Source organism: Pomacea canaliculata, linkage group LG6 (assembly GCF_003073045.1).
Source record: "Pomacea canaliculata isolate SZHN2017 linkage group LG6, ASM307304v1, whole genome shotgun sequence".
Classification (NCBI taxonomy): domain Eukaryota; kingdom Metazoa; phylum Mollusca; class Gastropoda; order Architaenioglossa; family Ampullariidae; genus Pomacea; species Pomacea canaliculata.
In genome coordinates, this window is record NC_037595.1 from 2,338,490 (window position 1) to 2,351,430 (window position 12,941).

The 12,941-nt window shown below is 38.8% G+C and overlaps 2 protein-coding genes across 2 annotated transcripts; both read left to right on the top strand.

Annotated features, from left to right (window-relative positions):
- The first annotated feature begins 1,885 nt into the window (after positions 1–1,885).
- On the top strand, positions 1,886–2,932 carry LOC112565948. Its single transcript, XM_025241849.1, has one exon. It carries the CDS (start codon positions 1,886–1,888, stop codon positions 2,930–2,932), a length of 1,047 nt encoding a protein of 348 aa, XP_025097634.1.
- A 6,186-nt stretch (positions 2,933–9,118) lies between these two features.
- Positions 9,119–9,982, top strand: LOC112565949. The gene has a single exon (XM_025241850.1). It carries the CDS (start codon positions 9,119–9,121, stop codon positions 9,980–9,982), a length of 864 nt encoding a protein of 287 aa, XP_025097635.1.
- The last annotated feature ends 2,959 nt before the right edge of the window (positions 9,983–12,941 follow it).

Sequence of the window (12,941 nt, forward strand, 5' to 3'; positions counted from 1 at the left end):
CTTATTGTTAGCGACTTTTGGTTCTCCCCTTGAAGGGAAGATAACCACGCGCGCCATATTGTTAGCGCGATTGTAAGTCACCATGAACCCAAACTTGCCATGTCAAATCCTGCATTTTAACTGGAAATAAAATATATTTTGTTTCCAAATATTCAATTACAGATATGATTTATCTGACTCGTGTTAATGCCAATATGGCGAATAACGTGGACAGTGATGTTGACAGCGACCTTGACCGCAATAAACTGACCTTTGTGCTGCAATAAACAAGGTTGACAACATTTGAGAAGTATTCAACGTATTCCATTGTGTTCATTATTTTTGTTAGATCGAGCTTCAGCACTCGTTGACTGTATTATTCCATCTCGTTTGTTTTTGTATCTTCCATGGCAACAGCGTCAGGAAGGGCCACAACTCCTGTCGGCGTGCGGGAGGCAGGGGGCAGACTGATTCTCAGAGCAGGTCGAGATGCTTCACGTGGTCTGACTATCCTTCAGTCAGTGATGGAATGTTCAGAGGAACAAGTGCACGTGAACCTGCAGCAGTGTTCCGGTGCGTGGCTCATCGCATCTTGAGTAACCTCCCATCAATGTGGGTGACGCCCCTTCCACTTAGCCGAGCGCTCAGATCGACATTCTGTCTCACAGATGTACAAACATAAGTACGATAGCTCACGTGCACAGCTTTGTTTGTGGTACGGAATTTCTAATGGAAAATAACTCTCGATAAGTGGTTAAGTTGCAATCACAGGCAGCGTTGGTCACAGGATGTAAAAACAATATTATTCCGTTGGGGAAGGATTAAAAAAAAAAAAAAAAAAAACTTTGCAAAAAGATACGGAATTAAAAAGAAGAAAATAAAACAACGAATTGTAAATTACCAAGTGTCAATAAATTTAAGAAAATTAAAGATAGGTCTACTTGATTGTTATTTCAGACTTTACTTAGTTTTTTTTAAAGGTTGTTCCTGTAAAATGAAAATGTTTTGAACGCCAGAACCAGTATTCAATGCAGACAATATATTGTTATTGTAATTACTTTGCCGAAGACTTGTCAGTATTTGCTGATTTGAATGGAAAGGTATTGTTAAAAAATTATTTTAAATTTGATAATAACGGGTGCGTCCATTCGTGTGTGCATTATATGCAAAATGAAATGCTCAATTAAAGGTGATCGACAAACCCTGTTTCTATAAAATAGGAGGAGAGAATGTCTGGCGAACCAGGGTTTACCTGCAACTACTTCAGATTCAGGTGGCGCCACTTGTCATGGGATGTCACTGACAATCTTGAGGAATGATCATAGCTGACAGACAAAAGATGAAGTGGACACAAAACTTGGTACATGTATATATATATATTTTAAAATTGGTCTACCAAAAATGATAATTTAAAATGTTTGATAGATCTCTTGTTGCAGTAGACAGACATCACATTTCGTATTATTAATCTTCTGAGAAAAATAAATTGGATTGAGAAAAATAGTTTTTGTTAAAAGTCAGTACATGTATATTTGAGACATAAGTATAGAATAAATAGTATGCTTTGAATTCTTCTCATATGAGTTTTTCAACTTCTCCAATCGACTACAAAGACAGTAATTTATTAAACCGTCTTTACTCTTGCATGTGGGTCCGTGTTACACATCTCACATCTCATTGAGTCGGTTTATTTTGGAATTTAATTGAGTCGTGTGTGTGCTTGTTACTTGGAATTATTGGCAATGCAGTCGTAAGCACATGAACAACTTATTTCTTTTCTGACTCTAGCAACGACAACTCTAATAATAAAATGAAACGATTCTTGAATGTTCCAGACATGCAAACCATACAATGATTGAATGACGGATCGGTGTCATTAACAGAAATGAGCAAAAAACATGAAGGCATGAATTCGTCTACCTTGGACACACCGGTTATAAATTACTACCCCTGGAGTAATCCGCGGAATATAATATCGTTCGAAGTCTATCAGTATGCTTTGTACTACTTCAACACCGCGGTTAAACCCTTCTTGGTCCTGGTTGGCGTCCCCACCAACCTCATCAACTGCATGGTGTTCAGGAGCCAGGGGCTGAGGGACCGCATGAACCTCTGTCTCTTCACCATGGCGGCCGTGGACATCACCTACCTCCTGTACTCGCTGGTCCTTGCTGTGGCTCTGTGGATCAAGGTGGTGCAGCCTGTGGTGGGGGAGGAGCTGTACATGAAGGCGCTGTACTACGCCCTGGGTGTCAGTCACGGGTGGAGGGAGGCATCAGCCCTGGTGGGGCTGGTCATCGCGGTGGAGCGGTGCATCTGTGTCGTCTTCCCGCTAAAAGCTGCGTCGCTGATGAAGACTCGAACCATGGGCATCCTGCTGGCCACCGTTGTCATCTCCATGCAGGTCGGCTTCATCACGTGGCCTGTCAAACAATATGTCTTCTCCGTTTACGATAACACGACTGGACAAATCCGGTGGAAAACTGAGATTTCGAGCCAGTGGCAGGCAAACTCTTTTTTCATGTCATTCACCGTTATTGAAGACACGTTCATGCTTGTCATTCTGCCCACGGTCGCCTTAATCGTTATTTTTACCGCCACACTAATTACAATTATCAAGCTGAAAGCGGCCATGTATTGGAGGAGAAAGATGAGCTCATTCGGCAATATGGCGCACATCCAGCAGGTGGCGCTGACCCAGATGCTGGTGTTGGTGTCGTGTGTGTACATCACCTGCAAACTGCCCTGGATCGCCGTCACCTTCACCAGCATCCTTGACCCCGAGTTTTCCGACACAGGCAGCAACTACAACATCTACAAAGTCTCGCAGCTGGCAGCACAGATGTGTTCACATGCAAACAGCTCTGTTCACTTCTTCATTTACATCTTCATGTCGTCTCGTTTCAGATCACAGCTTCGTGAACTGTTGTGTGCGACACCTGTCGGCAAGTAGTTCGTCTTAATGGTACGTTAAACCGCTCTTCGTCTATGTCACGTGACTAGCACCAGCAAAGGTTTAAAGTTATTGGCAAATATTACAATCAAACGATACAGCCGTATGTCGACACCGTGTGTTCATCATTTGAAAGTATTCGATAGCCTGGAATAATAACACAAATAAATAAATAGATAAATAAATAAAGGCAGCTTAAAAGGACTCAAGTGTAAAGGGACAAAAATCTATGAAATATTCTCGGATTACTGACAGTATTGTTCGTACTTCGAAAACGGAAAAAAGTATTATTTTAAACTGATCCAGAGGAGAAAGCAGGTTACAACCGCACGTTTACCTGTGCTAGTTACAGGTATTGTTCTTTCCTCTAAAAAATATCATATAAATATTATTGGGAAAACATTTTTATTTGTGAAAAAAGTTGAATTACTTTTAAGGAGAAGATATGTCTTTCTGCTTAATGTTTCAATTAAAGTAAGCGTTTGAAGTGCGAATTAAAATATGTTTTATCATCACCTTTATTAGTTTATTACACTAGGCTAATTCCGAAAAATACCATAAAGACTTTAAAAATACACAGAAAAAGCTGCTTTTACACAGCAATGTGCATAGATTTCAACAGAGTAGAAATAATCTTCTCTCAGGGAGAATTTATGAATTTTTTTATAGTTTGATGAATTTATTTTTCTATATGGTCAAGCGGTATGTTTCGTGATTATGAATGCTACCTTCTCAGTCCAGTACAAGTGAAGGACATTCGTGTCATAATCACAACCATCACCACTTAACCTCAACCATTATCCTCATTTTTATTTATTTCTTTTCTGTTTTTGCTTTCTTCCCTAGAAATGTACTTTGAGTGCACTTTTACAAGGACAAGACTAATGACTATCTCACATTAGAATAACCGGACATGTCCAGACATTGACAAACATTTCGCTGACATCTTTATCAACAGCATCCTTTTATTCAATCTCCAATTGCATGGTTTGAAATTGTACATTGCAATGATAACGGATCAGCTTCCAGAGTTTTCTAGAGAAAATCGTTCTGGCAATGTGCCATTGACTGTTTGCTTACCTTATGATGTGTTATAAATATATATATATACACACATATATGTACTCACTATACTCAGTACACGTCCATAAAAAAGTCTTACAGCTGCTGTGAACAGGTGAGATTACAAAGATAAACAACTCTGACTGCATCTGTTGTGGATCCTTGTGAGTGTCCTTTTATCTCGCTTCTTACTTCCTGTACAAGGGCGATAATACAAACAAGAATGTACAGACATACAGACAGACGAACGGACGGGAGTACAGACGGGAAGACAGGCGGCCAAATAAAGACAAAACAGTGGACGGACAGGAAACGGGAAAACTGACGAAAGAGACTGAAGACAATCACGGAGAGAGAGAGAGAGTTGTAATAATATATCATGTGGTGCAGTTAGAAATAAACGGCAATGTTCTGATCCTTGGAGAACAGTTGAAAAAAGAAAGCTGTTAGTTCGACATACTGGTCTAATTATTTTAACTAGAGATGTAACATGTCTGTTTGTGAAGCCCTGATTGCGTGACCTACATTATAGTTACTGAAAAGCAATAAGTTGTAATCAGACCGGAAGATAATGATAATCATGCAATAATAGTAATTAGTAATAACTTGTATAACTTTACAAAATATACTAAGCCACAATAAGGAGTACAAGCTCGTAACATTTAACATTCTCCGTTTTTTAACATTCAAGTTCACGAACACACGAGCAGTCAGCTCAAAGGAAATGCTCTCAGTCACTGTTTAACAATGAATGAAACCTGAAGTTCGAAAGGTTACTCCTATAGTCAGGGAAGAATTCATTTAGGTTTCAACAGATGGTCTTTTGCATCGAATATCAACAACTTATTTCAAAGCGAAATTGGACCCGAGTAGACCCTGAGTGTATCCTACCCACAGTGGAAGAATCGCCTCTCAAAACTACGAACTCGCCATCATCACTTTCATCATACCCTCTGTTATCTTTGTTGCAATACCAACATCAGATGTTACTGTACCCGTCGTTATCATAGTCACAATGTTCGCTATTATCATCGTGACCATATCCACTATTATTGTGATCACCATAAAACCATTTCATTGTCTCCATTATGGTCACAGTGACAACTAATATTATCTAGTATTATCTATACCCACTATCATTGTCGCTATTGTTGTCCCCCTTCCTTCTTTTCTTCATCTTCATTTCCTTTGTCTGCTTTATTAGCGCAACAACAGCAATAATAATAATAACGTCTTTCAAAGCAGATGCCTTGCCACACCAAAATGCAAAGCAACAACCACGGGACCCAGTTCTTTGTGTAGAGAAAAGTGTAAAACAAGGAGACTCTTTACCCTCTTCATATGTCACATCGACCTTCTGTCAACCATCGTCGTGACCCAATATTATGAATGCACTTTTGTAAAGACAAGTCTTGAGAGGCCTGCATGTCAGAGCAAACAGTTGCCCGGACATCTCCAGATGTCGACTGAGTTTGCTGATATCCATGTTCGGAGCATCTGGTGTTTTCTTTTGACGAAAGTGCAAATTGTTTGTTGAAAGTTTTCTTTGTACTGATGGCACATAACTAGGCTTGATCATCGTGATGAGAGGGATGCTGCTGGAATGTTCTAATCACAATTGTTCAGGCTTGTACCATGGGCTGATTGATTCACTTAATGATATCTACTCTCTGAGTTTGCTCAGTATATGTCCTCAAAAACTGTCGATTTTCTACAGAAAACTGCGAAATGATAAGAAAACAAATAGGCGTGTCGCTGGTTGTTTGTCGGATCTTTCAAAAATGTCTGTTATTGTTTTAATTGGTTCTGTGAGGTTCCTACCCAAAACCTTTTAATGCAAAGACAAAGACAGACGGACAAACTGATGGGCGAACTGACAAATTGACGAACAGACAAACAGGTGGAGAAACACTGGACAAGGACGAAGAGCGAAGCCAACATTATAGTATTATATAGTTAAGTAAGGAACAGATATCAATAATCTATTCAATGGTAGTGTAGAAAAAGTTATTTTAAGATTCATGACAATATTAGTTATAGGAAAGGAATAGATAGTCACAGACTGAGTTTCTAGTAGCTTTGGTCTTTTCAATTTTTACATCTACTTGCAAGACAGCAACACATCGGTAAAGACTAATGACAATCTTTATTTCGAGGGCAGCAGAATAAGCAGAGTTATGTTTTGTTTTACATCGAGCCCTCCATCTAGAGAAAGGTAACTCACACACTTCTACACTACAAACTAAAGCACGAAGAACAAGAGAGAAAGAAAAGTTGGGAGTTGAATGAATACATATGGTGCATTGTTTTCGTTGTTAGTTAAATAGGATGGTAGAGAGAGAGAGAGACCTTTCAACTTTGAACATTTATTGATTCCACCAATGGGTATATGTCAAGGGATAAATTATCGATATTCAAAAATGTCATTGGGTCGTTAGATAATGAAAACATTCAAAATGTGTAATCTGTGGTTGGCACGTGGTCATAAATAAACTCATCTACAACAAACTTGTCATGGGTTTATACATTGTTTAGTAAGAGCTAAGGCCTCAACAACGAAAACATTCTCTATAAACAAAAAAAATGAACAGTCCAACAATAAACGCATTTATGTGAACACACACACAGAGACAATCGCACATTATATAACAACAAGGAGCATTAATTTTGCGCATACTTTGAGAAAGAAAAAGAAAGAATGAGATAGATAGAGAAAGGAAAGAGACGCAAACAGAGTGGCAAACTGTGGAAAAGTGGAGAATAAGTGAATAATATGAACAAACGTGCGTTCGCTCATTTTTTTCTGTATCACAAACGCTGTAAACAGTTTGGAGGATCTGGAGGGTTATTATGGTCTAACAGTGTCTGTTATGTTTGAGACAAGCAGATAAGAAAACAGTAACACTATTCCAATTGTCCATTGCCTGTTACCGATTTGGGATGAAAGGAATGACATCAGCAAGACAAAACAATCCCGGCAAAAAGTCATTTATCTTAAATGTCCCGGCTCCACGATTAACACATACAAGCCAAAAGATATTATCGGAAGATATTAAAATGCGTAATAAAATATTCCTGAAAACATTAAGAGCAACAACAGAGAACTGCAAAACTGACAGTTTGAACACTTGGCATGGAGGCCAGCACTAACAAAAACGGTCTTTTGTGAAAAGAAACCAGATATTATATGGACGGAGAGCAGCTCAAAGAGGAAAGGAGCTTGAGTACGTGGAAGCCACCAGCTCCAAGGATGGCAGCTCCAGTGCAGACATCTCCATCTTGTGTACCCACAACATCATGACATGAGGTTGACTACAAGGTACAGCCTGTACAAGTCCCTTGTACTACCGGTCCTACTCTGTGGATGTCCAACTAGACTCTGCTTGCCGATAGGGAGAGGAGAATCCAGGTATTCAAGAAGAAGCTCCTGAGGAGGTATCTCAGATGACAAGAGAAGGAACTTGCTTACAAGCATGAAGGAGTGAAAACCTGCTCACCATGGCTCCAGACAGACCTGAATGGCGGGCCTCGTCACCTGCCACATCTATCGATGTGTCATCGCCCCACCCGAGACGACGAAAACTATTTCTGCTGTTAACAATAGTTTGTACTGGACAGTAGAAACTTAAGTTTACTCGGTACATATTGAGTCTAGGGCCAAAGATCACAGATTTGTCGAGTAATAACTAATTAACGAGGGCATAATTATCATTCATCAGCGATTTTGTTTCAACAAGAAAAACACGCTCGCTTTATTTATTTCTGCTAAACAGGAATCCATTAAACTAAAATACAATTTGAAAAAGTATATCTTTATGACTATTGTTTACCAGACATCGCCTGTATCTTAGTTTTGTCAAGTTTACCGACAAAAACACAGTTTCCGGCACACGTGTCCCTCCTACAAAGCAAAGAATCCTTTTCTAGGCCAAGAAAAATATTTTGCGGATCCCGCAGTGTAGCAACCCTGAAATATTTGTAGAAACTATACATTACCTTTTTCTCTGTATTTTTAATATGTTATGTTTCGTGACTAACTGCATTTCTCTAAGAATCTTGTCATTTTATGACTATATACGAATAAACATTTAGAATTAGGAAAATGTCACGTTTGTTTATCGACGGTGGGGACAGTGTACAAAAAGATTATTATCTGTTGACTGATGAAGTTAAAACCTGTAGGCGTTACTGTTTAATGAAATCTCTGGTTCTGTAAGCGCCGATGTGTATAAATAGTCATTCTTAGCTAACATAATTTTGGCGACTTGGTGAGAGTCCACCTCTGTTTGTATGGAACCTGCATGTGTCGACTTTTGTACTAAAATGTACGACGGTAAGTAATTGTCATTTGGTAACTTAAATGGGGAGGTAACCATTGTCCCAGTTAGTGTCTAGGGAGGCTTGTTGGCAAACCACAAGACTCTTAGGTAAGAAAAGGTGAGCGTCAGAAAGTCGTTAGCAGACGGGCAGGAAAGATGACGGACAAGCAACACTGTCGAGGGCAAGTAATCAAGTAAACTGTCGGCTAAGTATTGGTCTCCAACAAACCATCATCGTGAACCCATAATAACAAGAACAGCTTTAAAATGTTTTAACTAAACATGTTATCACAAAAGTATATGCAGTCCTATTCTATGGATGGAAGTCAATGGACATATGAGCTCACATCCTTTATATATCTTAGATTTTTTTCTGGATGTTTCCAGGTGCCTGCTGAACTTTTCTCATGACATCAGCAAGTAGCCAACACCAACGCAGCCTTGATTGACAGTTTTAGCTTCAAAGCGAAAACAACTAAAAAATTAATGAAAAAAATGCCATAGTAATAGTGCAGCGCAAAGAACAAATTGTAAACAAAATCATTTAGATGCACATTTCTTTCTACTTTTCCTGACCTTTTGCATTGTGAACATGAAATATTCAATCAATTGCTCACTGGCACAAACCGAACTTGAAACCAGCTTTTTGCCTTGGAATAACCCGAGTAATATTCTGAGTTTTCAAATATATCTAAAAGCTCTACATTTTTGCAATATTCTCGTGAAACCCGTTGTGGTGGTTGCTGGCGTAGCCACCAACATCGTCAACTGTCTGGTGTTCAGACGACAGGGACTCAAGGACCGCATGAACCTCTGTCTCTTTGTCCTGGCGCTGATAGACATTGTTTACCTTCTGTACTGCATGATATTCACTGTGGCCTACTGGATGAGGATATTTGACCCTGCGCTAGGAGAGGAATTCTATCAGAAAACATTATTTTATGCGGGTGGCGTGTGTTCCGGTCTGAGAGAGACGTCCACGAGTGTCAGTGTACTGATTGCTGTCGAGCGCTGTGTGTGTGTGGTCTTCCCACTGAGGGCCAACTCATTCATGACCACCAGAACCATGGGCATCCTGCTGGCTGCCATTGTGGTGGGCATGCAGCTGGCTTTCATCATGACACCGTTGAAGAGATACGTGTTCCCGGTGTACGACAACACCACGGGGATGACGATGTGGAAGGTGGCTCGCTCGGCCACCTGGCAGGACAACGAGGCTCTGCTCCTGTACGACACGGTGGATGACACCATCATGCTCATCACATTTCCCTTTGTCATGTTCATTCTCGTGTCCGGTGCCACGGCCATCACGGTGGTCAAGCTGAGAGCTGCTATGTCCTGGCGGCTGAAGAAAAGCTCTGTAAGAAGTGAGGCCCGAGTCTCGCAGGTGGCGCTGACCAGGATGCTCGTGCTTGCCTCGTACATCTTCGTTGCCAGCAAAGTCCCGGTAATCACTGTCAGCATGGCCAGGTTGATTTATTCAGAGTTCTCTACCTTTGGCAAACAATATAATGCTTTCAAGCTGTTTGATTTAATCGTTAATTTTCTCCCCTACGCCCACTGTGCTGTCAGTTTTTTCGTCTACTATTCAATGTCTTCGCGGTTTAGGTCAGAGCTGCGGGTCCTCTGTGGCTGTTCATGTCGCAGGACATACTTAAAGGATCTATGATCCTGCGGCAAAGGCTTCTATAAAACTTAAAATGTTTATTGTATCCCATGAGACACGTGCTGAAAGTAAATTTTAACTGTTATTGATAAAATAAACACTTTAGTGCTCATCATTAGAAGGCATTGAGTGACCTTATTATTACATCGCTTCGCTGCTTTTTGTCTCTTCAATTTTCCTATCGAAATAAAAACACATTTTAAACAGTAAACATATTAAGGTGCTGTAATACTAACAATAAATAAAATAATTTGGTTTTGAAAATTATATTTTTTTCAATATTTCAAAGCAAATATAGGTAGAAGAAAACGTGGTTGTACATACTTGCATAGTTTAGCTTATATTGTACATAAAATTATTTTTATGTAGGTAAAATCGCGCTTTGTCTTAGGGTAAAGTGGCAAAAATATCTGATTAAAATTGTGAAATTAAACATAAGAGAGCTTAGTATAGCAGTGATTTTATTTATCAGGAATAGACTCTTAATATGCGTGTATACATATATACGCAGAGAGAGAACGATAGACGAATAGTTAGAACGGCTAAAGAGTGAAGAAGAACGGTAGGAGTAAATAAAACAAAGGGATGAAAACCATCAAGGAATAAAAGGAAGATAATTTGCTTAATGTTGTCCATGAAGCTGGCGTTGATAGAAACCACAAGCATTACTAACATTTTGACCTTCCTTGGGGCCTTGTTCCATTCACCCTGTGACCTGACAGGTGCTGCCACCCGATAGAAGCCCTACCTGTGCATGTCTGTATAGACTCGAACACACGAGTACCCCACGCACACGATGGATGCACGCGCTCCCTGCCGACATGAAGTCTGTACATACATACCAGCAGGTTACCCAATATTCACCGGCTAGAACCTTGTTTTTTAATTATTCTCATTATTGGTCAAAACAAACAAAAATCTTTATTTATTTGTCCAAATGAATAGTTTATGTACTTTTGTGTACGGGTAGATGTGTAACCGAGGGTTAGAGCACTGGTGTCTGAACCATGAGATACTCGTTTGGCGAAGTGTACTGCGCTCAGTCTAATCGGTTGTCGTGGTACCTGACCCTTCGTGACCCATGTGATGGGACACAGAAAAAAATGTACAACACCAGAAAAATAAACAGGCAATGATAGAAAAATATAAAACGAATTAACAAGCTACTTTAGTAGACTCAAATAAAAAAACGAACAGTAGAATAAAAAAAGGATGAATAAATCAAGAAAGAAGAGAAACAAATGAAGGTAAAAAAAATCAAACGGAAGGAATAGAGAAAAAACAAAGGATAAAAGGGAGGAGTAAAACAGAGACAGAGATCGATTGCTGCCAAAGCTATTCAGTCAAAAGTACAAAGTTAATACTTGTCACATTTTAAAGACTTTCAGTTTCAAAAATCTCTCTTTGAAATGTTCCAAGAACAATGCATTGCTAGGTGACTTTATTTTGTGGGCTGGTATGTATGAGGAGGACAAACTCCTTCATTTACTGTAGACCAACATGTATTATTGATAGAATAAATAGCAGACAACCAGGAAAATATTTTCTAACATTCACACAAATAGATAAAATACTGAGGACCAATTATATTCATCAGTCCTTTTTCACAAACAAAATATAATATATTTTAACAATGACATCGACTGCTGAAGAAAATAATAAATATCGCAATCTTTTAGGGCTTTTGAAAATGATTGAAGCTAAGCTATTTAATGGCAAACATTTACTGTTCAATTTAGAATTTCTACTGGTATATATAAAGGTCCATCTGCCTGTGGTTTATGAACATTAAAATGCTCATCGGAGGAGAAGCTCGTCTCTATTCTCAATTGGAGTCGGGTAGACGTGAACATTTTTGTTTGGTCGCTAAATATAGGTATATGTTAATCAAGCACAAACTTTTGTTGTAAACTACAAAATAACTTGCAGCAATAATATATAAATTTCGGGTTTGCAAAATCTTATTTTTAGTCCTTCAGCGGTATAAAGGAAACGGTAAGTAAATGTTAAATGTGTGAATACATTGATACATAAATAAATGCTTGGTGCTTCTAGATGATCACATCTCGCTGTCAAAGTCAATGAATAATTCTGTAGGAATCATCAATTAAATATTCATCAATTAAATATGTGATGCCAGCGTCAAAGTTTAAACTCGTGGCTTTGAAGGGAATCATAACTTAAGTCTGAAAAAATAAAAAAATGCTTTGGTCCTTTTGTTGAGTTAACAAAACTTAAAAATCTGTGACAGAGAGGTGCCAAGCTTGTCATCGTAAAATATTTATCTTCTCCGGTGATACTAAGGTTTTGTAGTCTTTTACAGAGACAAATGTAAAAGATTTGACAACCTAATATTCAAAGAGCAGAGAAATGTAAGTGGTTTACTGTGTCTAATACACAAAATCTGTAAGACGAAGCTATATTCTCCCCTTCCCTGACTACCCATGCACCCGTACGTTGGGTGGGTAAGGGTTAATCTTACCTGGTGTCTCTAACTGATGACTTTTGCTCCAAAGTTCAAAGTTCAGACTAACAGTAATCAAGTTTTTATCTCCTTTGATTTTTATCAATCGTTAAAAGAATTTTTACTAAATATCTACTTACCAAGTTGGATTCTCGGATAAAGCTGATAAACCAAAAAATTCTTATGAAAGAACATTTTTCAAATAGAATGATATTGGGTGTAAAATAACATACATGTCGTCATAAACAATAAACACATCCAATGCGCAGGTAGACCAACACCAAGACAGCGGTAGATGATGAAATTAAATCTTCTTAATTTATTCTCATTGTATAATGTGTTCATGTAAAGCCTTCTGTAAATGTTTCAGGCGCAGTCCAGTCAGTGCTCCAGCTAGAGTAAATGATTTCATTTTTCTAGTCGTGTAGTTTCACATATTTTATTAACATTTTTTTTTTAATATCTGTCCCGTTAGCACTTGGCTGATTAGCCACGAAA